The 17,749-nt window shown below is 39.3% G+C and overlaps 1 protein-coding gene across 1 annotated transcript in view; it reads right to left on the bottom strand.

The window, feature by feature from the left end:
- FBXW8 (F-box and WD repeat domain containing 8) overlaps positions 1–17,749 on the bottom strand; it is a 108,124-nt gene that overhangs the window by 74,158 nt on the left and 16,217 nt on the right. Inside the window, exons 3-4 of the mRNA XM_023497170.2 lie at positions 9,620–9,784; positions 7,059–7,147 (exon numbers count right to left, since the gene is read on the bottom strand). Coding sequence (XP_023352938.2) covers positions 7,059–7,147; positions 9,620–9,784 — 254 coding nt within the window. The remainder of the gene's footprint in view (positions 1–7,058; positions 7,148–9,619; positions 9,785–17,749) is intronic.

Genomic DNA, 17,749 nt, shown 5'->3' with positions numbered 1-17,749 from the left:
TGCAAGCAAGCAAGGATAAATTAAGTGTGCATTTCAGAAAAGAGTGCAAATTGTTGACTAAAAGTTAGATCAAAAAAAATTTTTTTAAATAGAGCTGAGGGGAGAGAGGAGAATACAATGGTAAGTAATGCAAAGAAAACATTTTGAAAACAAATGATTTTGCTAAATTTTTTAACAAAAGGTAGCCCTCAAATATAAACAGAAAATTATGCTTTGTTGCAAGATGCTTCAGGCTTATGAATCTTAAGCACCAGTGAGGAGGGAATTTATTGCCAAATACCACCGTACTCTTGGGCATCTGATAAAAGCTTTTTGGTAAGCTAATAGCTTAATGGTGAGGCTGAGCTGGCACAGGGGTCTCCGATGAGCACAAGGCTCAAGTTTCTGCTCCAGGTTTCACCTGAGATGCTTTCCTTCACTAGGTGGCAGTCAAGTGAATACACTTTATGTCAACTTGTAACTAGACCTACAGATCAGGTTTTCTAATTTGACCTTTCTGAACTCATGATGTCATCTGTTTTCAACACACTTTCAACTATGAGACAGCAAATAGTGGGAGGGGAAGCTTTTTGAGACTCACAAAGCGAGACTGACAAGGTGTGTCTCACTATGGACCCTCCACTTGTTAGGAGCATGGAAATGAGCCCTGCCTGGTTCCAGGAAGCATCCCTGCTCCTCCTCCTCTCGTCCTCCATAATGGCCTCTCAGAAAGCCCCAATTCTTCTAAAAGCAAAGGAGATGTGCTCCAGGTCTCCTTAACCTTACCGGAGCGCTCATGGTATTGGGTGTTCAAAAGCTCAGAGAGCAGGTATGGCCTCTCACCTACCACTGCGCTAACTAGGCAGCTGGGGGCAGGTCAAGGCCAGCTTTCCCACTGATGCTCCTCAGATCACTGACTAAGTAAACAGAAATTCCCACAGCTGGGCTAACTCTTTGTTCCCAGAAAGACAGTTCAAAATGCAGCTATGGCTTTCAATTTTCTAATAAAGTTCTTTTTCTGAGGTCAATTCAGAAAAACTCCTCCCAGAAAAGTGTAATCATGACAGTTACAAAACCTTACACTAACAAAGCCATGACGGCATTTTTTAATGCACAGAAAATGACAGAATGAAACACAAACAAGCTAGAAAGACAGACAGAATGCTAGAAACAGGAAATCCTTTTTACAGATTAGGAAGAAGAGGCCCCAAGAAGTTAGCTCAGTTGCCCAAGTTAGTGACAAGGGTATATTCAGAACTGAGATTTGCTGGCTCACCTTTCAGTACATTTAATAAGCAGGAGACAACCATTTTGAAAGCAACACGTAGAATACATGTAGACAAAAATACAAGTTTAAAAAAAAAGAAAAGAAAAGAAAAGAAAAAACAACCCAACAAGTGAAATGGAGATTTGCAGCTTCATGAAGAACTTTCTTGTTGTGATCTGCTGTGCTCATGAAAAAGCTCTCTTTTGGTGTCTGAGTGAAGAAAAAAATGTTTTTAAAAAGAACTTTATGGAATAAGACAATCACCTTTTTCTCAAAATGTTACTAGAGTGCAGAACAAAAGATTCAGTCTCATCTTAAATAAAAGCAGAATGCTAATAAAGTAATCTTAACAATCTTTGCAAAAAATGACAAAGAATAATGCTGTGGCTCATTGGTGTCGGAAGGGACTGTGGTCATCTAATTCAAACTTCCAGCCAAACTTCTGTCTCCTCTAGAACCTTTTGGATCCAAAATCTTCTGAACACTGCACAGGGCCTGAGGTGGCCTGGTCTGTGATGGGCAGTTTTGGCTATTGGAAAATTCTGCCTTCTGAGCTGAAATCTTCACCCTGTAACTTGCCCATGTGGGTCTGCCCTCTGAACAAGACCATGAGGAAACAAAGATTGTCTAGTCTCTCTCCCAGAGAGAAGCCTTTCCTATTTTTTTCCCCTTTTCTCTCTTCAGACTAAACATCCTTCAACATTCCCTCCGCCAATGTCACATGATCTCAGTTCGTCAGGGATCTGTTATGTGCCAAGCACTGTGCTAAACACAAGGATCCAAAGCAAGACAAAACAAAGTCCCTGGCTTCAGGGAGTTTACAATCCAATGGGAGAGGCGACATGAAAAAAAATATGTACACACAAGCTGTAGGTAATGTAACCAGGAAATTATTAATAGAGGAAGTGGAATTAAGAGAGGTTGGGAAAGGCTTCTTATAGTTGATGGGATATTAGTTGGAACTCGATGGAAGCCAGGGTCAATAGTAGGAACAGATGGTCAGAGAGAATGCTCAGAGCTTAGAGAAAGAGGGTCTTGTCTGTGGAGTAGCCATAAGATACACTGGATTCGTGTTTGGGAGTAAGATGTAAGGAGACCAGCAAAGTGGAATGGAACAAGTTATAAGGATTTTGTATTTGTTCCTGGAGGCAACTGGAAGTCACTGGAGTTGATTGAGGACATAAATGTGTCTGTGTGGGTGAGGGATAAGGTGAGGGAGAAAAGGGGTTGACATGATCTGGCCTGCATTTTAGGAAAATCCCTTTAGTGGCTGAAGGGAGAATGGGCTGGAGTGGGGAGAGCCGAGACAAGCAGAGTTACTGCATGGTCCAGGGATGAGGATGAGGGCCTGTACCGGGGGTCCCATAGAGAAGACATTGAGTCATATTTGAGAGACACTGCAGATATGGAATCAATGGCTTGGATCTTAGGGGGAGACATAATGAGAACTCCAGGATAAATCCTAGGCTGGCACCAGGAGGGTAGCAGTGTTAGGAAAGAAAGGAACAAATCTATGAGATGTATAGATACACCCAGGGCATACACATCTTCCTAATCCCTCAGGCTCATACACTGTCCCACATTTCTGTGAAATTATTGAGGCCATTTGCTTTTGAGTTCTCCTTTCTCCTCTCTTCCTCATCTCTCTTTCCCCCGATACCTTTTGCCATCATCAATCTCTTCTGTCTACTTGATGCTGCTTCCTTTGCCTAGAAATGGCAACCTCATACACTAAAATCTACATCCAAAGAGAGTGTGATCAGAGGCCTGCCACAGATCACCAGATCAATAGAACTGCAAATCCTAAGTATAAAGATGCTAACTGAATCCATGGAAGCTGATGAGATCACCAAGTGAAACAAGAGAGATAGGGGAGAGGAGAGCCCTACAGAGGGCCCAACTTTACAGGATGTGATCTGAATGAAAATCCAGCAAAAAAAAAAACAAAAAAAAAAAAACTAAAAGGGAACATTCAAACAGGAAGGGGAGCACCAGGATAAAGCCGTGTACCAGAAGAGATTTGGCAATTAAAAGATTCTTCTTAACTTTGGAGAGAAAATGTCAGTGGGATGATGAATCTGGAAGCAGGGAATGTGAGGAAAGTAAGAGGAATGAAAATTGTAGAAGACCACCCGAGGAGCTGAGCCACAAAAGGGAAGAGAAGGGACAATAGCTAGCAGAGATGGACAGATCAGGTGGGCAGGGTTAGCATGGCCCGTTTCTGGGTAAAGGAAGCAGCATCGAGGAGACAGGAGGTATGATGATAAGTGGCAGAGGGGATGATGGAGACGGCAGAATGGAATGAGATGACTTGTGAGGGGGAAGGCCAGGGAGGAAGGAGAGGATAGTGGCAGAAGGCATCTGGGAGAAGTGAGATGAGGAAGAGAGAAGAAAGAAGAACTCCAAGCGAATGGTCTCAATCAGAGAAATGAGGAGGTCCTCAGTGGAGAGAATGGGGCCAGGGGAAGCCATGTGAAGGAGGATGGAAAGTCTAGCAGAGCCCTGTGATGAGGGAGCCAGTGAATTAATTAGGGAGATGCAAAAGGACTGTCTTACTTTAGTGATGGCCTTGCCAAGATTCATAAGTTTGTAACAGTCCCAAAGAGCCTCATGGCTTCCTTGTACATGAAGCGGGGCACAAGCAGTAAATGGTGGGAGGGCTCATAGACTGAGACTTGCTTGGCAGGGCAAGATCAGCAACCGGTCCAGAAGGCAGGGATTGGACAGGGCAGCACAGAGCTGGACAGGTTCACCAAGGAGTCAAGATGGGGAAGGAAGTGTAGCTAATGCAGGGAGATGACCAGGGAGAGAACTGAGTGGTTCTTGTGGACTGGAGGTTATAGTGAAGAGGAAGTCTAGATCTAGGGGATTTAAGGCAGAAGAAGAGTTAGAATGACAACAGACCACAATCATTTAAAGAAATTCAGAGTTGATGAACATGGCGTGGTACATTTCTGGATGATGGCAAGATCAAGGGGATGATCATTTTTCTGGTAGCTGAGAGGAAGCAGTTTCTAAACTCTCCTATATTGCTTCTGACAGTCCAGCCTAGTTTGCCAAAACGTGGTGCCCAAAGTGGACATGAAACTCCAGATGTGATCTGGCCAGAGCAGAAAACACCAGGTTCTTTCTTAACACGGACTCTGTATGCCTATTAATATAGATTGAAATTTCACTAATAATGTTTTTAAGAATAAAAGAACATTGCTGGTTCATACTAAGCCACATTGGTCTTAAATATAGAATGCTAAACTGTTCTTCAACCGCTTAACTGTACTTTCATCCAGTTCATTCTGCTCCCATTTTGTCTAGTAAGAAATTATGAAAGACTTGATCAAATAAATGTCTTCTGAAAATTAAGAAACAAGAATGCTTTGGATAGTATCTTTCTGATCTACCATTCTAATCCCATCAAAAAAGGAAATGAATTGCACTAAGCAAATCCTGCAGTGAACATTTTCTTTTTTCAAGTGTTCACAAGGTATTCAATAATTTCTCCCAGAATTAGCATTCCCAATTTCTAGAATCCTCTTAAATAAATGCTTTTCATTTGCTTCCTCCCTCCCCATCACCATCAGCTCCCTATCACTAAAAAAATTAATATATTTATTCATCTCTTGTCTTCTGACATCTCTGCTATGCACCAAAGTTTCTCAAAGATAAAGGAAAAAAGTTACAATGATACCTAAAAGTTCCTTTAGTGGAGGGAATGGAAAAGAAGAAAGAGATATAAAAGGTACTTACCAAAAAATAGAGACCAAACGTGGTCTCTATAGACCAGAGAGTAAAATGTATGAAAAAAATTTCATGCATAAAAGAACATTTTGATACACAAACTTTAGACCTGAATACAAAAAAAACTACCAAACCTGCATACAAAAAAAACTACCAAACCTGCTTGTTCTTATTAGGTTTCCTTTGTGTAAAAGGAAACTACAAAGAAGGAATGAAAGCAAAATATACAGGGAAGAAATAGTGAAATGGTTACTAGCTCTTTAAGAAAATCCTCAGAGAAACATAACTGTAGAAAACCTGGTGAATACATCATTGATTGGGAGTGAGGTAACCACAAACACCACTGTCTCAAATGAAAAGGGATTCAAGATCTGACCCAGAAAACAAGCATCGTAACCACTGGATAAAATTTTAATGATAAACACAAGATGCTGTACATACAGGCGAGATTGAATTATCTGATGTTAGGCCATAAACGTAAGGCTCTTTGAGAAAGAAGAGATGCTAGGAGCCTGCTCTGACCCACAGATCAAGTTTCAGTCTATCGATCCATGAAACTGGCATCTCCTGCCTTTCATGCCGGCCTTGGCTGAAGAACAGGTCTTGGACAACAGAAGAGGGAGAAAAGGAAGGATTGACCGAATGTTGTTGGTCTTCACAAAGACCATGTCTAGAATGAGAAGTCCCTGCTAGACTTTCTTAGAGTAGGAGAATCCAAATGACAACATCTCAGCCTTGAGTTTTGCAGCTGAAGCGATATACCTCCTAGATAAGTCACAGGATCATGGAATGCCAGAGATGGAAAAGACATCAGAAGTCATCTTTTATTGATTAGAAAAATGAGGCCCAAAAAGTGAACTGAGATGCCCAGCCAGTTCACAACAAAAGTGCTTCCTGACTCACTATACCTAGTATAAGTAGATACTTACTGCTTTTCTTAAGGTATTTCTATGGCACTCAGCTCAAACTTGCAGGACATTTTACAAATGTTTACTCAAAATAGTTCTGTGATGCCCAAGATCAGCATTAATCTTGAAATCACAAATAAAAGGACAAAGTGGGAAGATAGCTTTCCTCCTGGGCATATGTTGTGTATTAAAAGCACCAAATAGTGCCAATAAAAGTTATTCAATACTGCTTTTTATCCGAACACTAGTTGTCCATTAAAATCCTCCTGCCTACTACCATTTGGAACTTCAGTCCAAACTTGAGTGCCATTTAAGAATGCTACTTAAGAAAAGCTTTCCCTAAATTCACTAAAGAAACAGACCTATTTGCTATTATTATTATATAAATATGCCTAAGACACTTCTCTCTTGAGTAAGCTACTCTTTTAGGTGAGTCACTCAAATTTGAAATAAAACTCTGAAGAGTTCTAATCTGCACTTTATAACAATGCATACATGATTGCAAAATGATGTAAAAACATTCATGATCCATAGAGAAAAATGGTCTTCCCATTACAGTCACAAAACAACATGTGGGCATCTCTGGCAATTTATGAAGAATTCATAAGTGGTTTTCTGTGCAGAATGCAGAGAAATTTACAGATGTGAGAGTGAAATTAGACCTCTAGTGCATCAAGACACATAAAGGCAACTTAAACAGCAAATATATACTATGTTGTGGGGAAGGAAGATAATGTGTGGTCACAGCCCTTCATCATAATAAAGGCTTCAAAAATAAAGAATTAGTGTAGACACTGGTTTGTACCAACTCTTCTTCTTCTCGTTTGACTTTTTTATGTCTTCATAAAATACAAACTATTTACCCTAATGAAAACCCAAGACAACATGCCACAAGAGTAATTTAAAAGCTAAGGAAGTCTTATTAAGACAAATGGCTTAAGAATCCCACTCAACAGGAGGCTGATTCTATAGTATGAGTCTCAGTATGAACAGTAGAACACTGGCAGTGAGAAGGATCTTGGAAATAGAGAACTGAATCACAACCCACTGTAGATGCAATGGCAAAAGGTGCCATCAGTCAAATTTAAGTCTGACACTATCCTAAAGGACAAGGGAGCATAAGTGACATATCAAGATCAAGAAGAAAAAGTGAAGATATTTTTGCTTACCCAGCAATCACAACACCGTCACAAGAATGGACATCACATAGAACGTTACCAAATTCATACTGCAGCTGGCTCACTGCACCATTGCGATTCTGCATTAAAAAAATTGAAAATATTTTTATTCTATTATTGAGGTCATCTAGTGCCAAAATATTTAGGTAAGTGTCGGAGCAACTTTTTACAATTTTTAAAATTGTATTACCATTTTCAAAGTCTTTCTAATCATCAGGAAAATAAAGAGAGAGAAGTGTGTGTGTATACATATATACATATATATATTCAGATGTATATATATAAACAGATTTATTTCTATAGAAATTCTCATAAATGTCTCCCTTAGGACCCGGACCCATAGAGATAAACATTCTTAAAACTAGTCCATTTAATGCTATTTAAGTACTTATAAGGACAAAAAATTACAGAAGCAGAGCTGCAAGGAACTTCAGATGTTATCTAGACCAGATATAGAATTCCTCCGTGGCTTGGGAACCAAATTAAAATTTAATTGAGAAACATTTATCAAAATAAATAAAAATACAAATGTTGTCGTTCAGTCATTTCAGTCCTGTCTAATTCTTCATAACCCCATTTGGAATTTTCTTTGCAAAGATACTGGAGTAGTTTGCCATTTCCTTCTCCACTTCATTTTTCAGATGAGGAAATTAAGGCAAATTGAGTTAAATGACTTGCCCAGGGAAAGTGTCTAAGGCCAGATTTGAACTCAAGAAGACAACAAGTCCTCTTAACTTTAGCCCTGATATTCTATCCACTGAACCATCTAACTGTCCCCAAAATACAATATAACATAGATAATGTTAATTTTTTATTTTCTAAGTCAATTTGAACTTTCAGGGATCCTTTTCAACACCACTGATCTAGACGCCATCTTCTTCCACTGTGGTTGCAACCCCATATGGGGTCCTGTAACTGAATGTGGTTATAAAATGTTTGATTTATATTCTTTGGAATAGCTGCACAATATTTACAATTGCATATCCAGAGATATAGTTAAGAGTTTCAAGTTCATCCCAAATGGGAAAGTAGTGGGCCTCTGAGATCCTTTAAGGACTATCATGCAGACTACATACAGAAAATACTAAGCCAAACTTCAGAAGTAACAAGAATAGAATGGAGTTGATCTACTAGCACAAGACCAGCTCTACAAGAGTGTTAAAAGCAGAACTGGAGTTGGCTCAGGACATAACCACTTGTTAAGCTTCTGATAAGTCTGATGAGTTGAACTGACTCTACTGACCAGTGGTGTTTCTGAGTCTATTCCAATTTAAAGTATAACAAATGAATATGATCACTCATAAACTCATCGTGCTAGAATTTAGATAAGATCCTACATGGCAACAATTTCATAAATGATTTCTCATGTTAATTGCAGAGTTACTATTTAATCCTAGTTTGATCAAAAATGAATCCAAGGCAATCTCAATACCAAAGTTTCCCCCAGTTTTCTGACATTGTTAAATTTCCAATACATTTGGTTTCTGAAAGAATAGTTTAATAAGTATAACCTTGATTCTAGAGGGCAAATAATGAAACACACTGCCTTCTCTAAGTAGAAAGATAGCACATGTGAGTACAGAATGAGGTTTATGTTCTCAAAGGCAGTCAAAATATGAGTTTATTTTATTTAACTGTAAGCTTTGCTTTTTTTTTTTTTTTAATAAGGGAGGATCCTAGAGGGCAGTACAGTATATGAGTACTGAGAAATGACAATGAGATTAAGAATAAAAAAAAAGCATCAATCAAACCTTAAAAAAAACCAAACAAATAAATAGCTATTAAATGACTATTACAAGTAAATTATCTTATCTCCCTAGCTAAAAGGAAAGATAAGGTATATACAGGAGCCAATTTCAAGAACCATGGGAGTTATATAGGAGTTATCACAAGATGATCTAAGCACCAAATAAATGGGAGTTCAATAGCTAGAGAGATTCTGATGAGAAGGGGAAAGGCTGCACAGAAAAGGTAGTAAGAACAGTGAACACTGAAGAAACTAAGTTCATGCACTTTGATTTTCATAGGTTCTATCTAGAAATTGAAGCAAAACTACATCAATGATAATCCTTCCTCTGGTTTCATTCACAGAAAGTTCTTGGGCAATTCCTAGCTATAATTGAATATTTCCAAAGATCCTACAGTGATAAATGATATGGAATCAAGTCAATAATGATGGGAAAACAGGACTTTAATAATCTCTTCTTTGCATTTACTAAGAATATTACGTTCAACCGAGTGACACCAATGAAGGCAAAAGGAATTCCTCATATTAAAGACAAATAAACAAAGATTAACTCAATAGCCCCAATTTAGAAGAGAGAAAGAAGATACTCCTAAATGCTACTATAGAACATGGGGGATGGTTTTCTAAAGACAAGCAAAATGGGCATCAATTTACCAACAGCTGAGGGAAAAGCTCATCAGTCTCCCCACTGCCTTTACTTCTGGCAGTTAATTTCACACTGCCACTGAAGGGTTCCAGATTTAGGTTTTCTAATCCTCTACTGAGTTAGTCTCCTACAGGTAACACTACCCCGGGTACTGTTTACCTTCCAGTTGGTTCTTAACGTGTGTTCCTTGGCCCGGGATTCTTGGAAGACAAGTTTCCAGCAGGAGCAATCAGAGATGCTGGTATCTGGAAGGTACCCTTCCTGTTGGCACAATCTGTACCACAACACTTCATCTTCTGCAAGAACCTTCCACATCCTGCTCACCTAAAACAGCCCAAGTGACATAAATGTCAAATTATGCAATTACAGAAGCCCCATTGCCATCCAAAAATCAATCAACACCTTTATTACTGCCCTAGATTTATGGAAGTGTAAAATGCCTCGTTAACAAAATGCTTTGTGTTGAAAAAAATATAAGCAAAATGTTTCCAGTTTTTTCTCCCAAGAATTCAAAACTGTTGAACTACTACCTACAATCATATCTTAGAACATTTAATCAGATTGTCACATTTAAATGTGTGAGATTTTAAGAATCCAAATAAAAATGCAAAAATCTATGTAGTTTCAAATGTGTTAACATCTAGATTTTGTAGTTACATAACATCTTTCATAAGAGAGTCTCAGTGCCAATAAGCGTTATCTCTCTTCGCTTAGAGATTAGAAGAGTGAGTAAAAGAGAAGCAAAATAATGCCCAGAAATGCAGGGATACTGTAAAGAACTGTAAACACTAGTGACTCTGTCATTGATTAGTAAATCACACTTCTTTAATTCAGATGTATACACTTGACTATGAGAACCTGGATTCTATCATATTCATAAGCTAAAAATACCTTCAAAATATGAAAGTAGCGCTCTAGCAGGAATGAGACTAAAATGTTAACCCATGTGCTTTTTTTTTTTCCCCTATGGATAGTACAAGCTGCTAACAAGGACTGATGTAGAAAAATTAAGATTATGTCAACAATGGTCCTTTTTAAAACCCATTGGCATCCAGAGGAAACGAGCCATTTTAGATGCTAGTGCTTTCTTTCAATCATTCCTTAAAGGAAGGAGATTTATGATGTACCAGAATGACGTACAAAATTGGCCAGACTGCAAAGGAGAGACTTTGTTGGCAAGAATCTGAGACTGGTTCAGACAGATAAATGTGATCTGGGGTCTATGGTGTATTATGATAACAAAGGATCAAGTGGTTAATGCTTGTACTTAAGTCTAAGGTTGCAACTCACATCTAATAAAATGAGTACAGTGACCCACAGTGGATAGTAACCTGTGACCTGTACCACTCCCTGAGGGACATTTCTAAACATCAAATATACCAGGCCAGGAGAGGTGGGGAAGGGACTGAGGAAAGAACAAGGCACACAGAGGCTGACAGTTCTTGTGAATGTGAGATCAGCTGAGGCAAAAGCGCTCCCCATTTAAAGGTGCACACAGAAATACACACATATATGGGTATGTTTCCTAAGCTGTCAAATCAAAAATTAAGGAATGAAAATTTTACATTAAGAAGGATTCCACAATGGTTTCTGTTGCAGATGCTAACTTGTCTGCTGCAATCTGAATTGAAGCTTTATGGACAACCTGTGTGTCCTTTCTAAAGGGGCTGCAGGATGCTGGGTGCTAGATTAGTGGAATAATATTTGAACTATGTACAAGGATCGAACTCTCCTGCATATTTATCCTGTAAGATGCTTGACGATTTCTTGACGCAGGGTTGCCACAAATCCCCAATTTGTAAAAAAGTGGGGTTTAAGAAAGCAAAGTACAATAAAACATAGATCCATCTTTTGCCTCCCAGCATGTTCACTGAAGGTCCTGTGCCTGAACCAGTCTTCCTACAAGTCTCTTCTAAGTGCCACCTTCTGCAAAAAGCTTTCCCAGGGAGATTATCTCCATCTGGTTCTATCTCCACCTTGTTGTGCACAGCTGTTTGTGTGTTGTCTTTTCTAGCTGACTGGGAGCTCCTTGAGAGCCAAAGTACCTGGCACATAGTAGGCTCTTGAGAAATGCCAGCTGACTGGTTACTATATAAAAGTCATTATCAGGCAACAAGATAGTATAGTGAGAAACTGACTAGATGAGGAAAATTCTTTTGTTTCAGCTCTTTTATTAACTAAATTGGGGAAAATACCCAATCCCTCTTTGCGAACCTCTATTGCCCTATCTCTAAAAACATGGAATTTTGATTAGATAATCTCTAAAGTCCTTTGGAGCTTAAAAATCCCGAGATTCTAAGATTCCTGCATCTAAATTTCCTCCCCTAGAAAGTAGGAAAAATCACAACTGCCCTACAAGTCTCATGAAATTTGATGGGGAATGAATATATGGGGGAATAATGATGCTTCTATAACCCTTAAAAGTTCCACGAGACACTTTCCTGCCAACCACTGCATGAGGAAAGTATCAGTGTTATGAAGGGGTTCAGAGAGACTCAAGGCCTTTCCCAGGACTATGTGGCTAGAAATGTGGCCCAGCTGGGATCTGAACCAAGGTCTCCTGACTCCAAGTAAAGAGAGGGGGAGAGGTGGAGGGACAACTGGGAAACAAGATTTTGTTAAGTGCCTACTGTGTGCTTGGCACTGGGCTAAGCACTTTACAAATATCTCTTTTGAGTCTCACAACAAGATAGATGTTGTTGTTATCCCCATTTTATAAAGGGGGAAACCGAGGCAGAGGTGCCAGGGGTTGCCCAGGAACACATACTTGGTATTTGAATTCAGTGTATCGAGGTACATCAAAGCAATTACAATCAAAGGCAAATTCTGACTTAACTTCCACACCCTGGCAAAAAAATACCTTATGAGTTCTAGTTTTCTTGTTACAAATATCTGAAAGTCCTTCAGTTTGTCAAATTTCCATTTTGTGGGGAGAGAGAGGGACTTTTGGAGGAGAACGTGGTTGAGATTGGGAAGAGAAGAAAAGTTAACAGGAATAGGATAAAAAGAGAGGTTGTGAGAAAACCATGAGAAAAAATAAGATAGAAGGAAATTCACAAATAGTAATTAAAACTTTAAATGTGAATGGGATGTTAATAGCAGTTTACTTTGTGAGACAAAGAACTCAGAATTGTAGGGATCTCCATCAATTGGAGAATGGCTGTAAAGTTGTAGTATATGATTGTGATGATGACATGATGATGCTATAAGAAACGATGAGCTAATTGATCTTAGAAAAGCCTGGAAAGACTTGCATGAAAAGAAAGGTAAACCAAGAGAACATTGCATATGCTAACAACAATATTGTTTTAAGAATGATTTTGAGTGACTAAGTCTTTTTAATTATTATAAATTATATTATAAATATGCAAATTAAAAATAAAAGACATATGAAACCCCCCATTCCAAAAATGACATATGTATGACTATGGGTACAAGTACCAGGTATAATTCAATGAGATAAGCATGGGACCTAGAGCAGATGTTGTATTTTTAAGCCAGGTTGAGCATAGATATACACCAGTGCATGTGTGATGCATGAAGATACCCAAATACAAGCAATGTAAGAAGTTGGATGAGAAGGGTAGAAAAGGCTGAAGGCTCAGGCTACTTACATCACTTTCTTAACCTAAACTGCCAAACTTGGCAGACAGATTTAAAACTTAGCTGCCTCCAAAGATCAAATAATTGTTTTAAAGAAACTCAAGGAATTAAAAAAGCCCTCAGAGAAAACAGAATCTTAAGAGTCAGAATGAGGGTCAATCTAATTTAACCCATGCCCTGATTATGAATTCTGTTCACAGTATCTCCAACAAGTGAACTTCCAGCGCTAGTGATGGGAATCTCATTATCCCCAAAGGTAGCCAGAAGTTTTTCCTTGCATTGAGTTGAAATCTGCTCCCCAGGGATTTGTACCCATTGGTTTGGTTCTAGGATCTTTTCCACATAATTATCAATGATATTACAGCTATGTCTGCCCATGCACTCACCCACATTCTTAATTCCTCCAACTGCTGCTTGATGGCATAGTCTCTGGTCCCCTACCATCCTGAAAGTCTTTCTCAAATGTGGCATCCCTAACACTTCAAATGTGAACATAACATTTACAGTGTGGCCTGCCTAGGAAAAAGTACAAAGGGATTATCACCTCCCTCCTCCCTTCTCTCCTTGTTTTCCTCCTCCTTTCTCCCATCTGAGTCTGCCCAGATCAGTGCATGTCGCCTAGGATTCAATTCCAGTGCAGTGCCATACAACAACCATTTATTGAGTGCCTCTCACTGTGCTAGGTGTTAAGAGAGAAGACTCATGTACTCAGCAGAGAGCAGACTATGATTGTGTTTGGAAAAAGCTAGGTGAAAAGCTTGTTTTTTGTTAGCAAACCAGCAGAATCGCCAACATTTTAGGGACTGGTCTTGCAATTATAAAAATGATGCCCATTTCTTTAATAAATTAAACAGGAATGGGAGGGGGGAATCTTTTAAGAAAGCAAATACATTAAGGTTTTTTTTTTTAAAGTAATTAAGGAAAAGTTAAAGAAAAAAAATATAGATTGCTCTAAAGCTTTCGCAAGTACTTAAAGATTCCCCCCCCCCAAAGGAATCTATGCTGTGATTTTTAAAAATCAAATTATATGAAATTTAGCCAGTTTGCTAGCTTAAATTTTCCAGAGAGCCTAACCTGACCTTTCTTTAATGCACCAGAACTGGCACGACACTCCCCTGTAAAAAAAGCCCCACTGAGTGAGCCTCAGCTGCAAGAAGTCTCTAATAAAAATGTCTCCAGCATTTCACTTTACAACCCCACTGTGAGTTGCTGTGTTAAAAAACAGCCCTTGGCTCCAGATCAGCTTGATTAGCTCTCCCCGAGTCGGGGTGATGAGGCCCAGCAAACAGAATGCCATTGTTCTGGGGACACACTTACCCACACTCACACACAAAGTCCGCTCACTGAGGACAAGCTGGCAAAGGGGTTAGCTTCAAACTCAAACCCAAGGAGGGCAGCACAGGTCACCTACGACCTTCTCCTGCTCCTCAGACTGTCCCCACAAGAGGAGGACCTTTTCAGTCTTTCACCACCAAATGCTGGACTCTTGTCCCTCCAGAAAGGGGCACAGTCAGATCTTAGGAAGTTAATGATCAATTCCAGGGGTCTCTGCACTCCCCATCTCTTGTTCTCTGGTGAGATGCACAGTGACAGCCCTCTGATCCCTCTGGGTCCTGCCTGCCTGTGGCAGTCTGCACAGAAGAGACTGGTTCGAAGATGAGCAGGGTCTCACCCTGATTTTGGTGCTCTTCCTTAAGTGAAGAACTTCAATAAACAGCTCCAAAGAGACTCTGCTTTAGTCTTTTCTGTCCAGGCAAACAACATCTTACCATCACAAACCTAACAGCTTATTTATCTTGGGATCACTTTTCTGCTGCTCTTCAATTCCATCAGCAATCACGGAATCCTATAATTTTTCTAACATCCATTCATTTTCTTTATTGGTTCTTTCCTGCTAAGCCCAAAGAAATGGAATTCTTTCCTCCACAAAGGTGGACCTAGACATTCAACATATCATTTTCAGACACAGAGTTTCAAGTACCTCGCAGGTGCTAATGCAGGTGTGGTTACCAACAGAAGGCCTGACACCTGCAGTTTACGTAAGTGGATAATGGCAACCCACACCTGAAAATCACTCTCCCCAGCACTGTCTGACATCCTAACAGCTAAACTAACATTCTCGTTTTTCACACGTTGTGACAAGAGAAATAACAATTATCACATTATAGTTCGTTTTTCTATGAGCCTCCTGGCACAATGCAGAGCATGTAGTAGGCATTTAATAAATGCTTGCTGATTGACTAAATAGACATGCCTTATCTTCCCCTACTATACTCTGATGTCTTATTGTATCTGCCACAGAGTTTAGCAAAGTACATCTGTACACAGTAGATGCTTCATAAAGTTTTGATGGGCAAGCTTTATTATTCTGTTATTTTTAAAAGTCAAGAAAGTATCACATCCTTCAAGCACTAAATAAATGAGTAACACAAATGATAAATAATCTAACAAAGAAGTTTAAAGGTTGGCAAATTTCATGTATTCTCTTACAAACAGGGAGATCGTTTGAGGGGATTTTCCAACACCACATCTTTCCTTCAACAGTGCACAGTTCCCTGAGCACTAAGCCCTCAACTGCAGAAAGTCAAGGTCTCCAAAGTGAAACATCTAGGACTCATAGATCATGAGCTAATACAAAATAGTAAGATCTCAGCCTATAAAACCTAATAAAGCAGAAACAGAAGGGAAAACAGGGGGCAGAAATCAAAGGAAAAGGATTTCTCCAACTACTTGAATTTCCAAAGACATCCACAATCAGGCTACATTACTGTTAGTCAGTTACCGATTTGGCATAAAAAGCTAAGCAAACAGGTTTTCTCCAAGGGCACTCATATAGTTCACAATGCCAATTCGACAAAACTGGCTCCATTTCATTAAAACCCCAAGGGACCTTGATTTAAAAAAAAAAAAAAAAAAAGAAGAAAGAAAAAGGACCTCTACAATAAAAATATAAAGCAGCAGGACATTCCATTCGACAGAAGGATTTTTTTCTTGTTTCAAAAACAAAAACACCATGAGAAAAAAATGGAAATCTATTTATTTTTATTACTTCACCTTTCATTTTAACATTCAAAAAGCAAGCCAATTCTATGAACTGCAAGCCTTCAGTAGGCATTTACTGTGAAAGCCTCACAAAATCCTGGCCACCTGGGGCACTGCACATTATCCAAGAGCTGTATTCAAGAATATTTTCCAATTCTTATATATACTCCCTCCAAACCAGACTGGAGGAAAAAAAGGAAGTAAATCCAACTGGCCAAAGGGGGAAGATTTCTGGTAGACAATTGGACTACTGTGTTGTAAATTAGCTTGTTCACACCTGCAGAATAATCTCACCAGCATAACCAATCTACCCTGAAATGCAGCCCTGCCGTCTAGAAAGGGGGATGTCTTTTTCTACAAGATGATATCTGTAACTGATAAACTCTTTGGCCGAGAGAAGCAGCAGCAGATGTGAAAGCCACATGGCCCTCTCTACAAAGCAGGAGAATAGAAAGCAATGCTCAAAGAAATGATTTCTTAAACAGCAGTTCCCTATCAAGAGAAAGATTTTATCTTCTAACACTGACTTTTTATAAAGCAACTATTAAACCCTCTCCCAAGATTACAACTCACAGGCCCGGCTGAAATCCAGCAATCAGACTCATCAGCTTCCCTCTTATTTTCCCTTTTGGGAAGAGAGCCAGTATGTAAAGTTAGACTCTTAACAAATCAAATGTCCAAGGAGGATGGAAGTCAATACTGGTTTTCCTTGATTAACAAAAAAGAGGTGTTCCAACTGAATTTCTAAAAGTAAATTTCTATTGAATAGATCTTTTCTAATTCAACTTCATCATATGCTAAAGAGGTATTCTTCACAGGATCTCGGCTCAAGAGCTGTAAGGGACATCGGAGGTAGCCTAATTTTGCTATAAAAAAATCTATATTAATTCAATACAAATTCAAAAATCTAACATTGATGTTTAAAAAAAAAGATCTTTCACAACTTGGTAAATCTTTACAAATTCATATTTTTAAAATCACAACTTCCCATTTAAATGTTAAAAACTGTATTATTTTTAATGCTAAGGTAATAATAAATAATGTTAAAAATAAATTTTAATGCCAAAATAAAAGGACAGGATCCTAGGGCCTGTGATTTCACTGGAATAGGAGATTCTCCCTACCAGTCCAGGTCAGCAGCAACTCTGTATCTTTTATTCTTTGAGAACTGCTTAGAACAGTGATGTCAAAGTCAAGTAGAAACGAGGCTATTAAATCCAAGGCAAGAATCCCTCCTGGTGGCAGATGGACACAGAACACCACATATTCTATTGCGAGGTGGCTAGGTGGCGCCATAGAGCACGGAGCACCCAGAATGGAACCAGAGTTCAATTCCAGCTTCAGACACTTTCTAGCTGGCAAAGTCACTAGATCCTGTTTGCCTCTGTCTCCTCCTCTGTAAAATCAGCTGGAGGAGAAACCAAGAAAAGCCCAAATGGGGTCGCAAAGAGCCAGATAAGATTTTGTTCGGTGCTTTAGTTTAGTGACATCAGGCTCACACACTGGAGGGTCACAGGAGGGTCTCATCAGGGTCTTCCTGGCTTCAAGGCCCGGTGTCTGATGACTACGGCCATGGCCTCTGGTAAAAGAAAACCCCACCGCAGAGAGAAAGCTTGGCCCAAAGCTCTCCCCACATCACCCAGA

The sequence above is a fragment of the Sarcophilus harrisii genome, chromosome 1 (assembly GCF_902635505.1).
Source record: "Sarcophilus harrisii chromosome 1, mSarHar1.11, whole genome shotgun sequence".
Taxonomy (NCBI): domain Eukaryota; kingdom Metazoa; phylum Chordata; class Mammalia; order Dasyuromorphia; family Dasyuridae; genus Sarcophilus; species Sarcophilus harrisii.
This window is presented reverse-complemented; position numbering and strand designations above follow the sequence as displayed.